This window comes from Branchiostoma belcheri, unplaced genomic scaffold (assembly GCF_001625305.1).
Source record: "Branchiostoma belcheri isolate BF01 breed outbred unplaced genomic scaffold, Haploidv18h27 scaffold35, whole genome shotgun sequence".
NCBI classification, from domain to species: domain Eukaryota; kingdom Metazoa; phylum Chordata; class Leptocardii; order Amphioxiformes; family Branchiostomatidae; genus Branchiostoma; species Branchiostoma belcheri.
Window position 1 is genome coordinate 134,246 of NW_017803965.1, and position 16,020 is coordinate 150,265.

Here is a 16,020-nt window from a genome sequence, read left to right on the forward strand (position 1 = left end):
AGTGTCGCGTTCTCACGACACTAGGTCACTCCGTGATCAAGGTGTACAGTTGACACCGAAAATTTGGAGGTACGTAATCTACCTTACAAAAATACAGTCACTGATCGAAGAATTTCTACTAACTGTTTATTCTACGTGACAGATGAACTTCTTCAACAAAAATCACGTTTATATGCAAACAAATCTAAGTGTCATATCTGTCATTTCAGCTCTTCAAAGAAAGACAACCCAAAATGGTTCATGGTAAGAGTCTAGATTTTGTACATTTAATGGACCTATACCATTATTACGTCACAGTTTGTTTACCGCAATGAATGCCGGTCAATCAACGTTTATATTGTACAGGGGTGCGTAGCGCGGTGTGCGTTTGTGTAGCGTTAGCCTAATATAAATTTAGGCTTTTAATACAGTACTACTTTCGTCTAATGTCACAACTAAATCACCCATGCGGCATGTAACGTTAATGCTGTGTCAACACAACTAGACGCAGCAAAAATTAAACATACCTGACTTTGAAAACTTTGAAATGATATTTATTCTTTAACTGACCGTTCTAGAATGTTCTTTAGAACAGGTAAAACAAACTGTGACGTAAGAATGGTCCATTGCAGTGTTCTTATCTGTTAACTTGGATCTATCCATTGCGTATTGTTGAAAAATGTATGAAATCATATTGATTATTTATGATATCACCATGTTTTGCCTCCAGGTAGATGTGAAGTTTGTGAGGATGATGAAACGTTTCATCCCCTTGTCGGAACTGAAGGCCCTGCATTTGGAGCACAAGTCAACAGGGGGCGCTCTCCAGAACATGGCTCTGTTTACCAGAGCAAGGCTGTCTGTTCAGCCTGTGAGCAAAGGTACATGTACAACAGCAGTTTCTTTGTGATTTTTTCCAACTAGACATTTTAGGCCATGTTGATTTGATTATATGGATGACATCCTCCGGGAGCCCCAAAACTGATGCGCGCGTGCGAAATAAAAAAAAAAAGTTTTGACAAAAAAAAAAAAAGTTACTTTTCATTATGAAATCTACGTGGTCATGAGGGTTGAGCAAATGGCACAGAATATGGTTTGGCGAATAATCTAGTCTTCAAGTTCATTTCTTTACAATTTCGTCTTTTTTCGTTTGATTTTGGCATTCTACGATATTGGTATAGTTTTTATTAAATTTTTTTGTAACTTATGGTATATTTTTGCTCATTTTGCAACTGTTTTGTACGATTTACAGTATGGTTGAAAACTTTTTTTTTTTGGAAACGGCCGAAAATTCATGCGCGCGCGGATGTCATCCATATAATCAAATCAACATGGCCTTACTAAAAAAAAATAACCAGCCAGTGAATTTACACATTGTTTGCAGTAGTGAATTTTAGGTGCAGGTAGACGGTTGTATAGAATGATACATGTATATAGAAATACCTGCACAGCTCCAATTTTACCTGTACTAACCTGCATATACCCAGTACATGGACCAGTGCAGGTTAGGTGCAGGTAGACATCAGAAATAGCACAGCCCCAATTTTACCTGCACTAACCTGTATATACCCAGTACATGGACCAGTGCAGGTTATATTATATATAGGTGCAGGTGGACATCAGAAATACCTGCACAGCACCAATTTTACCTGCACTAACCTGCATATACCCAGTACATGGACCAGTGCAGGTTAGGTGCAGGTAGACATCAGAAATACCTGCACAGCTCCAATTTTACCTGCACTAACCTGCATATACCCAGTACATGGACCAGTGCAGGTTAGGTGCAGGTAGACATCAAAAATACCTGCACAGCTCCAATTTTACCTGCACTAACCTGCATATACCCAGTACATGGACCAGTGCAGGTTAGGTGCAGGTAGACATCAAAAATACCTGCACAGCTCCAATTTTACCTGCACTAACCTGCATACACTTGTGGTATTTCAGGCCTGTACATAATCTTTACCTTTTGACTAATTCTATAATCTTATTTGTGCACAGAGGAGTTTGACTTCATCTTGAGTCTGGAGAGTAAGAAGACATGAGACATCAGTGGCTACATAAGAACTACCTCTGTAAGCTTTAAAAACTTCTCAATGGTTGTTTTTGTTTGTTTGTTTAGCATAACCGGTAAACCGCCTTTAGGCGTAACACACCAGTTTTGTACATGTACACACATGTACAAGCTGCATAAGACCAGACTGTAACATTGTTCTCCTAGTGGCATTTCAAATGTTTGGTGCCAATATAGACATTAGATTTATGTTTTACAACTAACTGCAATTACTTTGAAACCTGTTCTGGTTTCCCTCTTATTCTATGTAATTGTTATAGCGCTATTCTATATTTCTCTTCAGAACAATTTCCAATCAAATTATTTTTTCAACCGGAAATTTTCCAGCTGACTGAAAATCATTATGTGCAATTACGTTGACAGGCTTTGAAATTGCAGGTGCAGCTGGGTTACTGTAAATTCACTTATTTTTGCATGACCTGATTTTGAAGTAGACGCACAGTGTTTTAAGTTGAGGTTTGAAACAAAGCATTAATACGTTAGTAATACATCATAAAACACTTTTTACGGTGTTCAAATAACTGTGACTTTAAAATAAAACCATCAGAAATATTTCACGTTTTATGGTGTTTGGCTTAAGTTGATGATCCTCTGAATTCTATCATTGTTGTAGACACAATTAGAATGTCAATTCCTTGCTTTTCATAAAAAAAAACATTTTTAAATGTTTTTTTATGAAAAGCACAATAATTTTCATGCAATGGACAAATGACTTAAAAGTCATTTGTGCGTTGATGCATGAAAATTATTTTAGTGTCATGGATCAATATGTTTGATATTCTACCTGATGACATTGCAACTTTTTCTGTCGTAGTGGACAATTGGAATGTCAATAACTTTGCCCGTCAGAAACATGAATGTGATGAATAGCAAAGATCTTTATTCACAACCACTTGTTTAACAAGAGCCTGTGTTCAATCACCATCTGTCATTTTCATCACCTGCTACATGAGAGAGAGAGAATGGTTTATTCAACAACAAAAACCCTTGCAGCAAAAATGCTGAATTGCGTTTTTTTTCCACTAAAATCATGTGCTTATCAGCATAAAGCATTGCAAATCAGAAATAACAAAGACATAAATCACTATAAAATTACATAAAAACAATATCATCACGACTTACAGTTCTACTACTTTAACTGTCATTCAGCAGACAGACACAATAGGGTAGTGTACTGTTTAACATGCGCTGTGTTCGGCACTTAAACTGTGTCAGTTTCGTGATGTTCCTTAGTGTTCTATTATGTACATCCCCCCTTTGTGCTGGCAACCAATTACGGTATTTCTCACTGCTTGTGAGAGAACGAGCAAACCTGTACATGCATGTCCGTTTCCTTATAAGGCCATGTTGATTTGATTATATGGATGACATCTGCGCGCGCATGAATTTTCGGCCGTTTCCAAAAAAAAAAAAGTTTTCAACCATACTGTAAATCGTACAAACCAGTTGCAAAATGAGCAAAAATATACCATAAGTTACACAAAAAAAATAATAAGAACTATACCAATGTCGTAGAATGCCAAAATCAAACGAAAAAAGACGAAATTGTAAAGAAATGAGCTGGAAGACTAGATTATTCGCCAAACCATATTCTGTGTCATTTGCTCAACCCTCATGACCACGTAAATTTCATAATGAAAAGAACTTTTTTTTTTTGCAAAACTTTTTTTTTATTCGCACGCGCGCATCAGTTTTGGGGCTCCCGGAGGATGTCATCCATATAATCAAATCAACATGGCCTAATATATAATCCATGAGAAATTCACAATATCAAATGAATCCCAACATTCACAAACACCTAGCGGGGTATTTTTCGGTGTGACTTTTGTTTCAGCATACTGAATAATCTATTGATGGACTGTGATGATATTTGGTATGTGGGTAGGTATTGAGAAGAGGAAGAAAGGTCAAGGTCAATTTTGAACCTTCTGGCTGCTTCATTTGGTACTACAGCAGAACTTCCTGTTTTTGTATCTCCGGGGAGTGGTTGGCAGTCAAATTTGACTCAAATTTAAATCAAATTCGATTCTAGATATAGGCGTGGCCTATATCTAATAAGAATGCTCCCGGACCTTCAGACAACCTGGGTCTTTTGGTGTTTTGGGGCGAGACTCGTCATATTGCTTCTAAGGTACATCCGTGTATGCAGTGACCTGTACTATATGAGGCCACCTAATCGCCCCACTCCGTCATGTATTAAGTCCCCTCGTATACCCCCTGATAGCCTCCGAGTGGAAAAGCGCCCTCTATTGTCTTTGTTTCGGTAGTGCACTAGAGAAGCCAACAATCCGCACAGAAACTCTCCACAACCAAATCCTGCACAGACCTCGGGGACAGTCTCAGATGTTTTAACATATACGTCTATCGTATTAAACTTTGAAAAGAGGATATATAATAATTGTTTTAATGCGAATTCATGCCCGAGGGCTATGAAAACCTTTATTTTTCAAACTTTCAGTGACAAATTGATTTTACATTAGTTGGTACTAGACTTAGCACAATAAAGGTATCATTTCTTGTTTAACAAGGTTATAATGGTGTCAAAATTTGAAAATGTAGGAATCTTGTTTTTTTTTGGCCCGCCTTGTTTTTTTTTCGCCCTATCGCATTAGATTTGCAGTCTCCGGAGGATGTTATCCATAGAATTTACTTGCTTTGGCCTAAGTCTTGATTTCAAGGACGAGGCATTCAGACCTTTGACATGCTCCCCCGATAAAGGCATCGGTGTTTTGACATAAACACCGGCAGCGACCAACAATACCACCCCAGGGCCGCTCAGTTTTCATTCATTGGGGAACCAACCATTGAAGAGTCATACATGCGGCTAGATAGGACGTGTGGTACGGAATACAGGATGCAGATTTCCAGTGGATTCTACTTCGGAGAATTACCTGGTATTTTCTTATGATTGAGTATTTTTTCCTGGATTTTTTTACGGGAATCTGTGGCGTAAGATCAGTCAAATAGAGTGTTGTGTTTTAGAGTAAAAGGACAGGATTTCGTATTCTTCTACAACTCTTCAACGTATTGGACGGCTTTTGCAACTGAGGTTCCGGGCTTATCAAGAAGAGGCATTCTCGTCAACTGTGGAACGGTTTTTAGTATTCATGGAGGTGGTCTGAATTTAAACACGGATTCGGCGAGTGAATGGTAGAGTGTGCAGGCAAGACAATGTGGGAACTTATCGTGACTTAAAGCTGTTTTCAGTCTACAGTATCGTCGCCAAGTCACGCCTCCAACTGTAGCAAAGCCACACCGTGTGTCTCAACAGTGAAGGTGGGGCCATTTGAAGTACTACCTCGATCAATGGTGACGTTATTTTTTAATTGACAACCGTGATACCTTGGGGCTCGTTTGCGACGGTTACAAACGGACAACTGTTCAAATTCGTCGACTGATTGACAAGGAAACTTTGACGGACACATGTCATTTTTTTACAGTCAAAACGTTGAAGAAAATCGGTAATTATTACAGGAAAAGTTACGTATTTTCTACTTCAAAAATAGCACAGGAAGACTCAGTGAGGACTCGAAATCGACGTCAAAACCAGGTTCAGTGACTGGAATTCTTTCTAGCTGCAGACGATATTTTGGTTGCATGCTTGAGGAGGGAGCAGACGATCTGTATGCGTGTTCTCATGCGGTTGCTAGGAGCAACCGAAAACACTGCAGACGATAGTATGCAATCCTCTGTTCCCGCGCAGACAACCTATAGGAATTCAACTGTGCAACTGCCACAAGAGGAAGACCTCTGAAACTGAAAAAGGTGACTAAGCTTAGAAAAACTGTCCGTCTTTTATATGTATATAACGCCCTGAAGTCAGTTGGTTTCTTCATATCTGGTGACTTGAAGCACGTTCCAAGAAAACATTCCTTAGAAGTGCTGTGTGTAAAGAAGTACCATCCATTTCTTGACAGATTCGGCCGGGGCCAGTGTCTGGTACGGTTTGCGAAGGGACCGTTGGTGACATCGATTTTGCAAATGTACGAAGAATTTTAAACTCCTTACATCTATGTCATCTTTCCATGCAATCCACAGAAATTCTGTCGTTTGACGGGCTCAACTTTGCTGTAGACAACAACTACTAGCATTGCTGGACGCGAGGAAGACTGGTTCGTTTTCTTCTCTATATCTACTGTATAGGATCTACCAGTGCACAATATCCTGACGTCGATTATCATTGAACTGAAAACTTGCGCACAGCGTGAATTAACCGACGGAATATTCGGCATAATTAGACACCACCTTGGCATTCGAGTCACGTACACCCTCTCAACCGTACTATACCTTCGTTATTTCACACAGTTATAGCCAGAAAAGGCTGATTTCGTATGATTGTAGGGGTTTTCTGAGAGAAGGTGGTAGCATGGATGTACAAGACCCGTTCGGATGTAGGCTACAACTGTTCGCCAGCGACGCGGGGAAAGCGTTGTGGTACCGCCGGGCGCTGAGGCCGCTCCTCGCCTGGATGGACCCTGCCTTTCAGCTCGTCTGCATTTCACAACACAGGCCTGACTGGCCCAGTTTAGAGGTGAGACTTAATCAGACGTAATTCTTTGTAGTTAATCTTCTTTTTCATCATATCCAGGAGAGCTAAATCTCTTGGATTATAAGGGATCTGCAGAAATAGTACAGAAATCCCTCCGGTCATATATGTATCTGTGCCAGCGAGCTTATGGCTTCAATGGAATGTTCTGTGAGGATTTGCTGTACAATGAGTGAAAAAACTAAAACGTCTGCTGAGTACATTTATTTCATTTTGAATGGTATATACATCCATTATGTTGTCTTAGCCATTGTGCAAAATATGTGCTTTTTCCTTTGCTTAAATATGAATTTTGAAAATAAATCGATTGTCTATAAACGCAACGTGCATCGGAAATTTCTAGGATCAATAGTACAATGATGAAATTTGAGATTCGGTGCTTAAAAGAATTTCGTCCTTTTGATTTCTTCCAATGCATTATTTCCCCACACGGCATATTACGAATGAATATTGGCCACTCATGCATAAACAACGTAGATTAGCTAAAATTGCTTAATCACACTTACTTGAATACATAAATAAAGTAAAAGTATTAGTGTGATATAGAACATAATCATATTGCAACGTTAACTTGCAAAATGTATACCTAGTACTTTATAGGCTGCTCCGAGGATTGCTAATTGTGATACTAGTAAGGCCACACCGACTTAATTTTATGGATGACATCCGCGCACGCATTGATTTTCGCCTGTCGCCCTCAAAAAAAAAAAGATCTCCTTCACCGAGACTCTGGCCTGGCTCTAGACCTGGGTAGTCCATGGTAGTCAGCGACAAAACGGAGCCGGGCACCCAGGCTATCGAAGCTCCATGACTCAGACATACCCAGAACTCAGACATACGTACAGTACCGATTCATAGATGCCGCAAAAAAAACAGCATGTACCGGCTTGTCGTACACGTCGCTATGTACTGTCGCAAATTCACAATACCAGCTTTGTATTCCTATGGTTTAGTAGCAATTTTATTTTTGGCCGGTATTTTTTTTTTATTCGCCCGCGCGCACTAGTTTGGGGGTCTTCAGAGGATGTCATCCATAAAATTAAATCGGTGTGGCCTAATGAAATGTACATGTACATGTATGAGTGAACGCATTGTAGTATGTACGTGTCTATGGTCCATAATTACATTCGTTGTACGTTAGGTTTACAACATGTTAACAGGGCTTTGAGACCAGTTCTTAGGCTTAGGAAACTCGTTAAGTGTCGTAGTTCAGTCGCACAAAATCCAATCTGTCTTGTGCCCGAAAAAAATTGTCGTAGATGCTTGTCGGCGGTCTTGTTCTGCATGCTACAACCTCGCTGCGAATTGTACACGACAGTCGAGCTTGTTATTAGAACCTCGCGCGTGTTATTCTAACCCATTTTGGCATCGCTGACTTGTGTGCTCTCCAGCCGCTAATGTTGTTTCGTAAACACGCGGTCCCTGTGTAGTATGCCGGCCGACTATGTTATGTGTAGACTCTATCCTCACCCCCTACCGCCACTTACTTACGCTCCAAGCAGAGGTTTGGGTTTTGGCATATTTTTGGCGTGTTTTTAGGCTTTTTTATCGCTTGGGTTTGCGTGAAAAAGAGAAACCCCGATAAAAATGCCTGAAATAAACCATAAAACCCAAACCTCTGCTTGGAGAGTAACCAGTAGCCTCTAGCTACCAGGCTTCGGTCGTGGCAAACTGTACTCTCTAGCGGACCAACACCTATGTAATGTTATCTCTCTCAGCTTGGCGAATTTCTACCCTTTCCAGCCGCCTCCCGAAGTCTTCGGGAAGCGGCTGGGATAGAAATTTCCAAATAGACAGATAATATGCCAGGAGAGTTGGTACTAGTAGTACATTGGGTGCGCGGCAAATGTAGTCTTGGCAGACCACAAAAATTTCAGACCACAAAATTTGGCCAATTTCTACTCTTCCCAGCCGCCTCCCGAGCCCTGGTAGAGGCTACAATTTCTACTCTTCCCAGGCACATCCGAAGCCTGGTAGAGGCTATCACATACCCCCTCTCGGGACCGGAAAATTAAGATACAATACACAGTGGTCATTACATCGTAGTGAAAAACTTCCCCCTATAGGAGATACATCTAGCTCTAATTTCTTTTGTACGAGAAACGACAGCATAAAAACGGCGGTGCCTTGTGAATTAGAGACTACTGAGTGATGATTGTGTTAGGGGAGGGAGTCAGAAAGTCGATCACGGTTCCGCATAAGGTACTTTCCCACGCAACGGGACGAAAAGAAGACTATTGTATCTAAGTCTGCTAATCGATTCCAGTGGCATATCGCGGCCTTTAAAATGAAACAAAAATCATTTCTCTCCTTGGAAAATATTTATGAAGAATATTTTCAAAATATTCTTTATGCAAGTTCGAGATTTTCTGGTCAGTTTTTTGGTGTTAAAAGTTGAATCAATTCTAACGGTTTTCTTGCTATAGGCTGGTTCTAGGTATTTATTGGTGGTACCAAAAATACAGGGACTCCTCACGCTTGTTTTGATAACAAAAATGTGCTGAGAAATGATACTTATTTGTTGTTGTTGTTGTTGTTGTTGTTGTTTTGCAGCTCTAAACTTGCATTGGATGCCTTAATTATTTACGCATTTTATTTTCTTGCTACAGAAGACAGACGGGAACACACAAGCCATTTCCGTGGTTCTCCTACTCCGTGAGGACTCCGGCGGCGACCTCTCGGCCACGTCAGCCCGGGAATGCCTGCACAGGCCGCCGTGGAGGTTTCACCACCGCCTCGAGCTGGTCCGGACAACCAACGCGTCCTGCATCGCCAAACAGGAGTTCTTCGACCTGGGGTCGAGACTCCCGCTGTGGTGCGTCGAACCCCTCCATTGTGGGAACGAGATCTTCCGTTTCAACTTGGTGGTCCGGAATTTTTCCGCCATGGTGGATTTCTACACCAGATTGACCCAGAAAAAAGCGGTTTGTTCCAGACCTGGCTTCTGTTTGTTCACGCTGTATACCCAGCCCGGGCTTGATATACAGCTGGCACTGAAGCATTCAGAATACTTGACTCCGTATCCAACATCAAAGGCCATGCTCAAGTTTGCGACTGAGAGCGTAGCCAAAATGGCGGACCTGAAACCGTACAAAATAGGGGATACCTTCTTGGTCAAGGACCCGGATGGAAATCCTGTTTTGTTAGACATCAAAGAACAGAACGAAATGAAGCAAAAACTGAAAACAGAGGGGACAGCAGACTGGTACGAAATCGGGAGGAAAGAGGGAGAGAAAGAAGAACTAACGGACGACGCAGCTTCCTTGCTTGATGACTTGCAAAGTGAGGTGAGCGCAATTTAGTTATGTTGTTTTTTAACGAAAATCGCTGCTATGAAATGTCTTTTTTTTTCAGACCAACTTGCTGTTCTGGCCTAATCAATCCTATCCCGTAGCATACTGATATTTGTGAGGCAAAAATGTGATGTCATGCAGTAAGGGAAAACGGTTGCTTCTTTCGTATCGTAGGTTGATGGCATTTATTGGTGGTACCAAAAATAAGGAGACTCCACACGTAGCTTGTTTTGGGACCATTTAAAAGCTTTAGGCCTGAAAAACGCTTCAGGTATAGAGTATAGAGTAATAGAAATGCGCCAAGAAATGGCTGTAAATGTCAATATCAGGCAGAAATTGTTCTTTCTCAAAACCAGGCTAGGTGTCAAACAATGTATATTTGTCGTATATGTTGCTGGTTTTGTCATATCATAGCAAGAATTTGCAATGAATAAAAGTCCCCCTAGGGTAGACTTAGCTGATAGCCTTAGGCGCGGAAGGGTTAATCCCTGTAAAGTCAACATTATAACGCTTCCCTGCGCTAAACCCTGATTCTGTTAGCTTCTGTCTTTTCAAACGTGCGCCGAATGAAAACACATGGCTCCAGGCGCAATCCCTATTATTCTTCATACGGATCACAGTTCCTGGGAACTAAATCTCCAAGCAGATGTTGAGAAAAGATCTTAAAGGCATTCATTGCAATTTCAGGGCGGCAAAACAACAGAAAATATGGTCGGCTGGTGTTCGGGAATACATTCGAGGGAAGGTCTTGAATGTGTTGTGTGACAGGGGTTTTAATCCCTCAGTACTGGAAAGTCTAAACTTTTGAACTACCCAAAATACCACAGCAACTTGGAAAAGCCTAGGAGTTGTGTAGACAAACAAGATGAACCACTTGTCAGAGTAAACATGTTCAACACCCTGTGGAATTTGTTTGTTTACAACAAAACGGTTCAAGAGGACGTCTTCTACACGGTCCACTCTTCAAATATGTCCTTCACATACTTGCCATGGGAAGACATGTTTGTAAAGAAATTACGAACTAGGGGTGGCAAGGTATTTATATATATATATATTCCGAAACATGCAATCACAAGACGTGGTGACGGCACACTCAAGTTTTTCAACTTATATTAATGCCGCCACCAACACAGGGGACAAATACATGACAAGACAATACTCATTTTCACCTGAGCGAAGTGAGGAAAGTCGTGTAAAGTGCCTTTCCCAAGGGCACAAGATCGGTGGCATGTCAGGACTCGAACCCGGGACCTCTAGGTTCCGTGTCGCGCACTCTGCCGCTACGCCACACGACCCCAAGGTTGCCTTGGTTAGGGTTTTTGACTCAGAATTCGAAGGTTCTGGGCTCAAATCTCTGGCAGGCGCATTGATGTGTACCTTGTATTACAATTATGGCGTCGTGTTGAGTATTATATAGGGCATTCAGCCCGAAACTCATGGGTCCTGGGTTCGATTCCACGTACATACGTGTAAAGTCACTTAACGCAACTTTCCTCACTTCACTCAAGTAAAACTTTTTTTACGTATTTTTCGGTTAGAGACTTCACTCGGATAGGACGTTAAATGGAGGTCCCGTGTTTGGGGAGACCCACACCCCACGCACGTTAAAGAACCCACCACACCTTTCGAAAAAGAGTAGGGGCATGCCCCGGTGTGCGATGGTCCAAATTCTGCAGCCCAACTCTTCAGTGTAGCAGAATCATCAGCAAGTTGATGTTGGCTACCTTAACACATAAAAACAATTGTTGTGCATTAGATAAACAAAATAACTAAAAGTTTCAGTGTTCATACATAAACAAATTAAATACGACGTACTAATGTCAAGAATTCCACAGCACTTTTCTGCACTAGTGAAGGTAGATGAAAAACAGTGGTAGACCAGGTTGTTATTATTTTCCTCTCAACGCACCTGTTCTGTACCCCCTACCTGTGTGGGCTCACCTGTCTATTGTTTGGTCTGCTGAAGGATAGGGACGCTGAGGCGTGTGACGTTTGGTTGCTAGGTTACGGTTTACCTGTTTACATACAGGGTTCTCTCCTCTGCAAAGTGTATAAAGCCTATTCTAGATTTTAAAGCCCCTGGCACACATTCAGAACCTTCCCCCAAACACCAACCAGTATATACCTTTTACAAAATGCTGTCTTGCTTTTTGTTCAATTTTGCAAAGGGAACTTGATTGAAAAAAAAGATTTGAAATGATACATTGATCAATATGTGCAAGAAAAATAATAGAAAGTGATCTCGGACCATTTTTGCTACTACGCACGCTAATACGTACTCTAACGTAGTGCCTACCCTATCAGGCTATCTTACAAAAACAGCTATATGCTATATCGTATTTCAAAATCACATACAACCTCCGTCAATTCGCTCTTAGGCCACACCAAGTAAATTTTATGGATGACGTCCGCGCGCGCATTGATTTTGGCCTGTTCCTAGAAAAAAAAAAAAACAAGAAATTCCACTTCCTGTAACTATGACCAAAGAGTCACGACAGTGCCACAAATCGTCAGATTGACGTGAAACCCGTAACGCGAGGACAGGGCAGGACGACAACTGCTGTTACACCTGATTTATTGCTGTTTTGATTACGAATAAAAGACTTCTTGCTTGTTACACTATGTCACCTCATTCAAATTGTGCCCTAACATTTGTCGTCTCTTAGTATATTTCTTATCTAGGCATCTTGTTTTTTAGGGCCCTTCTTGTTTTTGTTCGCCCTCTCGCATTAGATTTAGGGTCTCCAAAGGACGTCATCCATAAAATTTACTTGGTGTGGCCTTATACCATAAATCATGTTATTTCACATTTTATCTCTAAAAGCTCAAAATGTTTATTTTGTCTATACCGCTTTCAAAACATACCATTACTTCCTGATTCAACAAGCATAAGGACTTGCGTCAATTGTTTCCTATTCTGTGTGTGAAATGTGTTGTCTGGTGTCACCCTAATAGCAACACTTAACGTACCTTTCTGTTCATAACATTGGTGACAAATAATAGGTGTTGTGTTTAAGGGTCACTGACAGATGTTTCTGTGCACCTTGTATGAAAGGACTTGTTTTCAAGCTGGCCTTGCTCGCATGACTAGCTTGGTTGACTAGGAATTAAAAACACAAGAACAGCACCCAAACATATTGCAATCTATGAAGTAAGTTTAAACTGTAATTTCCAACACAACAAAAATTAGACTCACCCAAATTTTCGACTGTACAATTCCAGTCTTTTTCAAGGAATGAGCAATCCACTTTCTGCAACCTATGATTTACTGCTCACGGAGTCACGTGTGTTATCTGCGTGACGTCACGGAAGCGGTGGATTGCTCATTCCTTGAAAAAGACTGGAGTTGTACAGTCGAAAATTTGGGTGAGTCCAATTTTTGTTGTGTTGGAAATTACAGTTTAAACTTACTTCATAATGACTTCTACAAACACAGATGAACTTTCAACATAATATTGCAATCTATTTTTGAATCATAATATCCTCCCAAACCACGCACATATTGACAGCTTAAGGGAGGGACAGAGGGTGGCTGAGCACTTCTGGGGATGTCTTAAAAATACTACTTAAAGTTATGTATAGCTCTTGATTTTATTTCTACAAGAGCCTTTGTACAAGATTTCTGCAAAAAATAGCCTGGGTACCATCCTACTTGTATGCCGGGGCTCCCACACTCACTTCCCTAACAAGTAGTCTGGGAACGGTTAGATCTATTTGGTTTGGTGATGATGTCACATAATGAGGTAGGCCACATGGGGAGGGCTGGGCGGAGCCTCTTCCACTAGATGACCCATCAGTACAAAAGTTCACGTGGCCATGTGCTGTTTTGGTAAGGGTAAAAAAGTTGCTGCATATGTATGACAAGTACAGCCACAAATTTACCTCGAGTACAACAATTTCTTGTAGTTTTCTTTATTGCAAGATGTTCTTTGTGGCTGTGTTACTTCAAATGTTAGCAAAACCATGACAACAGTGTCTCTCAAGGGCTACTCCACTCCGTCCAAGATAAATAAACAACCCCTTCCTCGGTCAGTGATACCTGCTGAGCAGGCAGGAGATAAGCATCACCACATACTAAGTAGGACGTTAGGCTTATGAACAAGACAGAAGAGACCAATCAGCACACTCAGGCAAAATCTGACCGAGAATCTTCAATTCCAGATGGTTCAGATCTAACCGTTCCCAGACTACTTGTTAGGGAAGCGAGTGTGGAAGCCCCGGCATACAAGTAGGATGGTACCCAGGCTACAAAAAAATTAGATTCAGAGTATAAATTTGAACACGTCTTTTAGTGCCCACCATATTGGAGAGTTAAGCATAGTCACGTGAGTGCCAATGCCATATTTGGGCAGAAGCACCGACACGACTTATTGACTTTGTCCTTGTTTTCCCCAATTTTACTTCCTTATGAATTTGACTAGTCATTGTTCCCTTTCTAATTTACCGAAGGAAAACATATTGTTTTTGCTCAATTTCTTCTTGTTCTCCAAACAAATAAGTCAATGACCTGAACCAGACGTCTGTCACCATGGTAACTGGCGTTGGGTTACACCATGTTGCAATTTTATAGCAGGAGGGTTTTTGACTCATGTCTGACCATGCATAAATGTGTTTGAGTGAGAATTAAACAGACCATATGCGAAGGTAAACAATATGCATTTGCTTTGTAAATGTTACTTTTCCAGTTGTTTAAAATTTTGGTATTTTTTGTGATTTCAGATCAGTGTGTCAGAGAGTCTGGACAGCGGGGCGTACTGTGCCTCATGGGAAGGCAGCGACTCGTCCACATCCGGGTATTTCGAACTGTCGGAGCTCTCGAGTCTGTCATTGGACGATATTGACGAGGACTCTGTGTTCGGAGACTGCTGCCGTCCGGAGTCTGACGTCAGAGATGACGTCAGAGATGACGAGTCCGTCGCGTCAGCATTCTTTTAAATCCCTGTCGTACATACTCGAATCTGGCATCCCAAACACTAACCGAACGTTCGCCAACCATGGTTCATGGCTGGTGTTCAGCCAGGTTGGCTACTGTTCGGCTGAAAATTATGTCCGACTACAAATAAGAGACCAATCTGAGTGTCCAAGAAATTTCTGTCGTAGACATGTTGTGCGATTTGTGTGAAATGGTTTTCAGTACTGTACGAGTACTACGTCCACTTTAATATGTTACAAATGCACAGGTTAATGCTTATGTAGATGTAATAGTTATTAACTGTTACGAACAGAATCTACGAAAGTCGTGATTGTAATTTTTTGTTGATATCTGAAACATTTGTGACATCTTTGCGAAATATAAGTTGATAACACGTGCCTGTTTTCGTAAAGCGACGGTCACAACCCGCCGTGCGTGCTTTTTGTCCGTACGTTTTTTGGGAGGCTACGTCTGCTACGTTTTTTTCTGAAAACGTGGGGAAGGAGTGGCATCGACGCACGTCACTCGCACGGTTGCACAAAGTGTAGGAGTGGGGTCTGCACGCCAAGTCTGGCCGTGAGCGGTTGCGTGCATCGTACGTTGCGGAAGTTGTAAGTGAGTTGAACGTGCTTACAACGTACGATCTCCGTGCGATTGCAACTTTAGCGTAAGGAGGCCGTACTCACACGTGCTTCTTTCGTACGGCACGTACGGGGCACGCGCGTCGCTCGTACTCGCACGCACGGGTGGTGAATCCGCAGACCGCACGTAGAAAAAGTTTTACATGCACTTAAAGTTCAACGGCGTGTCTGCGTGCTCCCAAATTCGTAGAACTCCGTACTGAGGTTGTACTCATCACGCACGGATGCCCTACGTTTGCCGACGTTTTTGCACGTAGACAGCACGCAGAAGCACGTACGGCGGGTTACGACCGTAGCTTAAGATACAATAAATTCAATTGTTGAGACAACGAATCAATGTACTACCAGCGCCCCCTACAAAAATGAAACAATACTGCAAACCAACTGTGTGTGTGTCTATGTTTGTGTGTGTCTGTGTGATTTTGTGTGTGTGTCTGTGTGTGTGTGTGTGTGTGCATATTTATGTGTGTGTGTGTGTGTGTGTGTGTGTGTGTGTGTGTGTGTGTGTGTGTCTATGTCTGTGTGTGTCTGTGTGACTTGCTGTGTGTGTGTGTGTCTGTGTGTCTGTGTGT

General features: G+C 41.6%; 2 protein-coding genes across 2 annotated transcripts in view; both read left to right on the top strand.

Moving 5' to 3' along the window:
* Window positions 1-2,613, top strand: part of LOC109475883 (thymocyte nuclear protein 1-like) — an 8,577-nt gene extending 5,964 nt beyond the window's left edge. Inside the window, exons 6-8 of the mRNA XM_019776698.1 lie at window positions 210-243; window positions 710-860; window positions 1,984-2,613. Of these exons, the coding sequence (XP_019632257.1) occupies window positions 210-243; window positions 710-860; window positions 1,984-2,027 (229 nt within the window). The 3' untranslated portion in view covers window positions 2,028-2,613. The remainder of the gene's footprint in view (window positions 1-209; window positions 244-709; window positions 861-1,983) is intronic.
* A 3,205-nt stretch (window positions 2,614-5,818) lies between these two features.
* Window positions 5,819-15,212, top strand: LOC109475882 (protein FAM124A-like). Its single transcript, XM_019776696.1, has 3 exons — window positions 5,819-6,587; window positions 9,212-9,889; window positions 14,615-15,212. Exons 1-3 carry the CDS (start codon window positions 6,423-6,425, stop codon window positions 14,828-14,830), a joined length of 1,059 nt encoding a protein of 352 aa, XP_019632255.1. The 5' UTR covers window positions 5,819-6,422; the 3' UTR covers window positions 14,831-15,212.
* The last annotated feature ends 808 nt before the right edge of the window (window positions 15,213-16,020 follow it).

Excerpts from the sequence above, each read along its gene's own strand:
- LOC109475882 (XM_019776696.1), top strand. The coding sequence starts at position 6,423 with ATGGATGTACAAGACCCGTTCGGATGTAGGCTACAACTGTTCGCCAGC. Across the intron at positions 6,588-9,211 it reads CTGACTGGCCCAGTTTAGAG|AAGACAGACGGGAACACACA; the intron begins GTGAGACTTAAT and ends TTCTTGCTACAG. Across the intron at positions 9,890-14,614 it reads TTGATGACTTGCAAAGTGAG|ATCAGTGTGTCAGAGAGTCT; the intron begins GTGAGCGCAATT and ends TTGTGATTTCAG.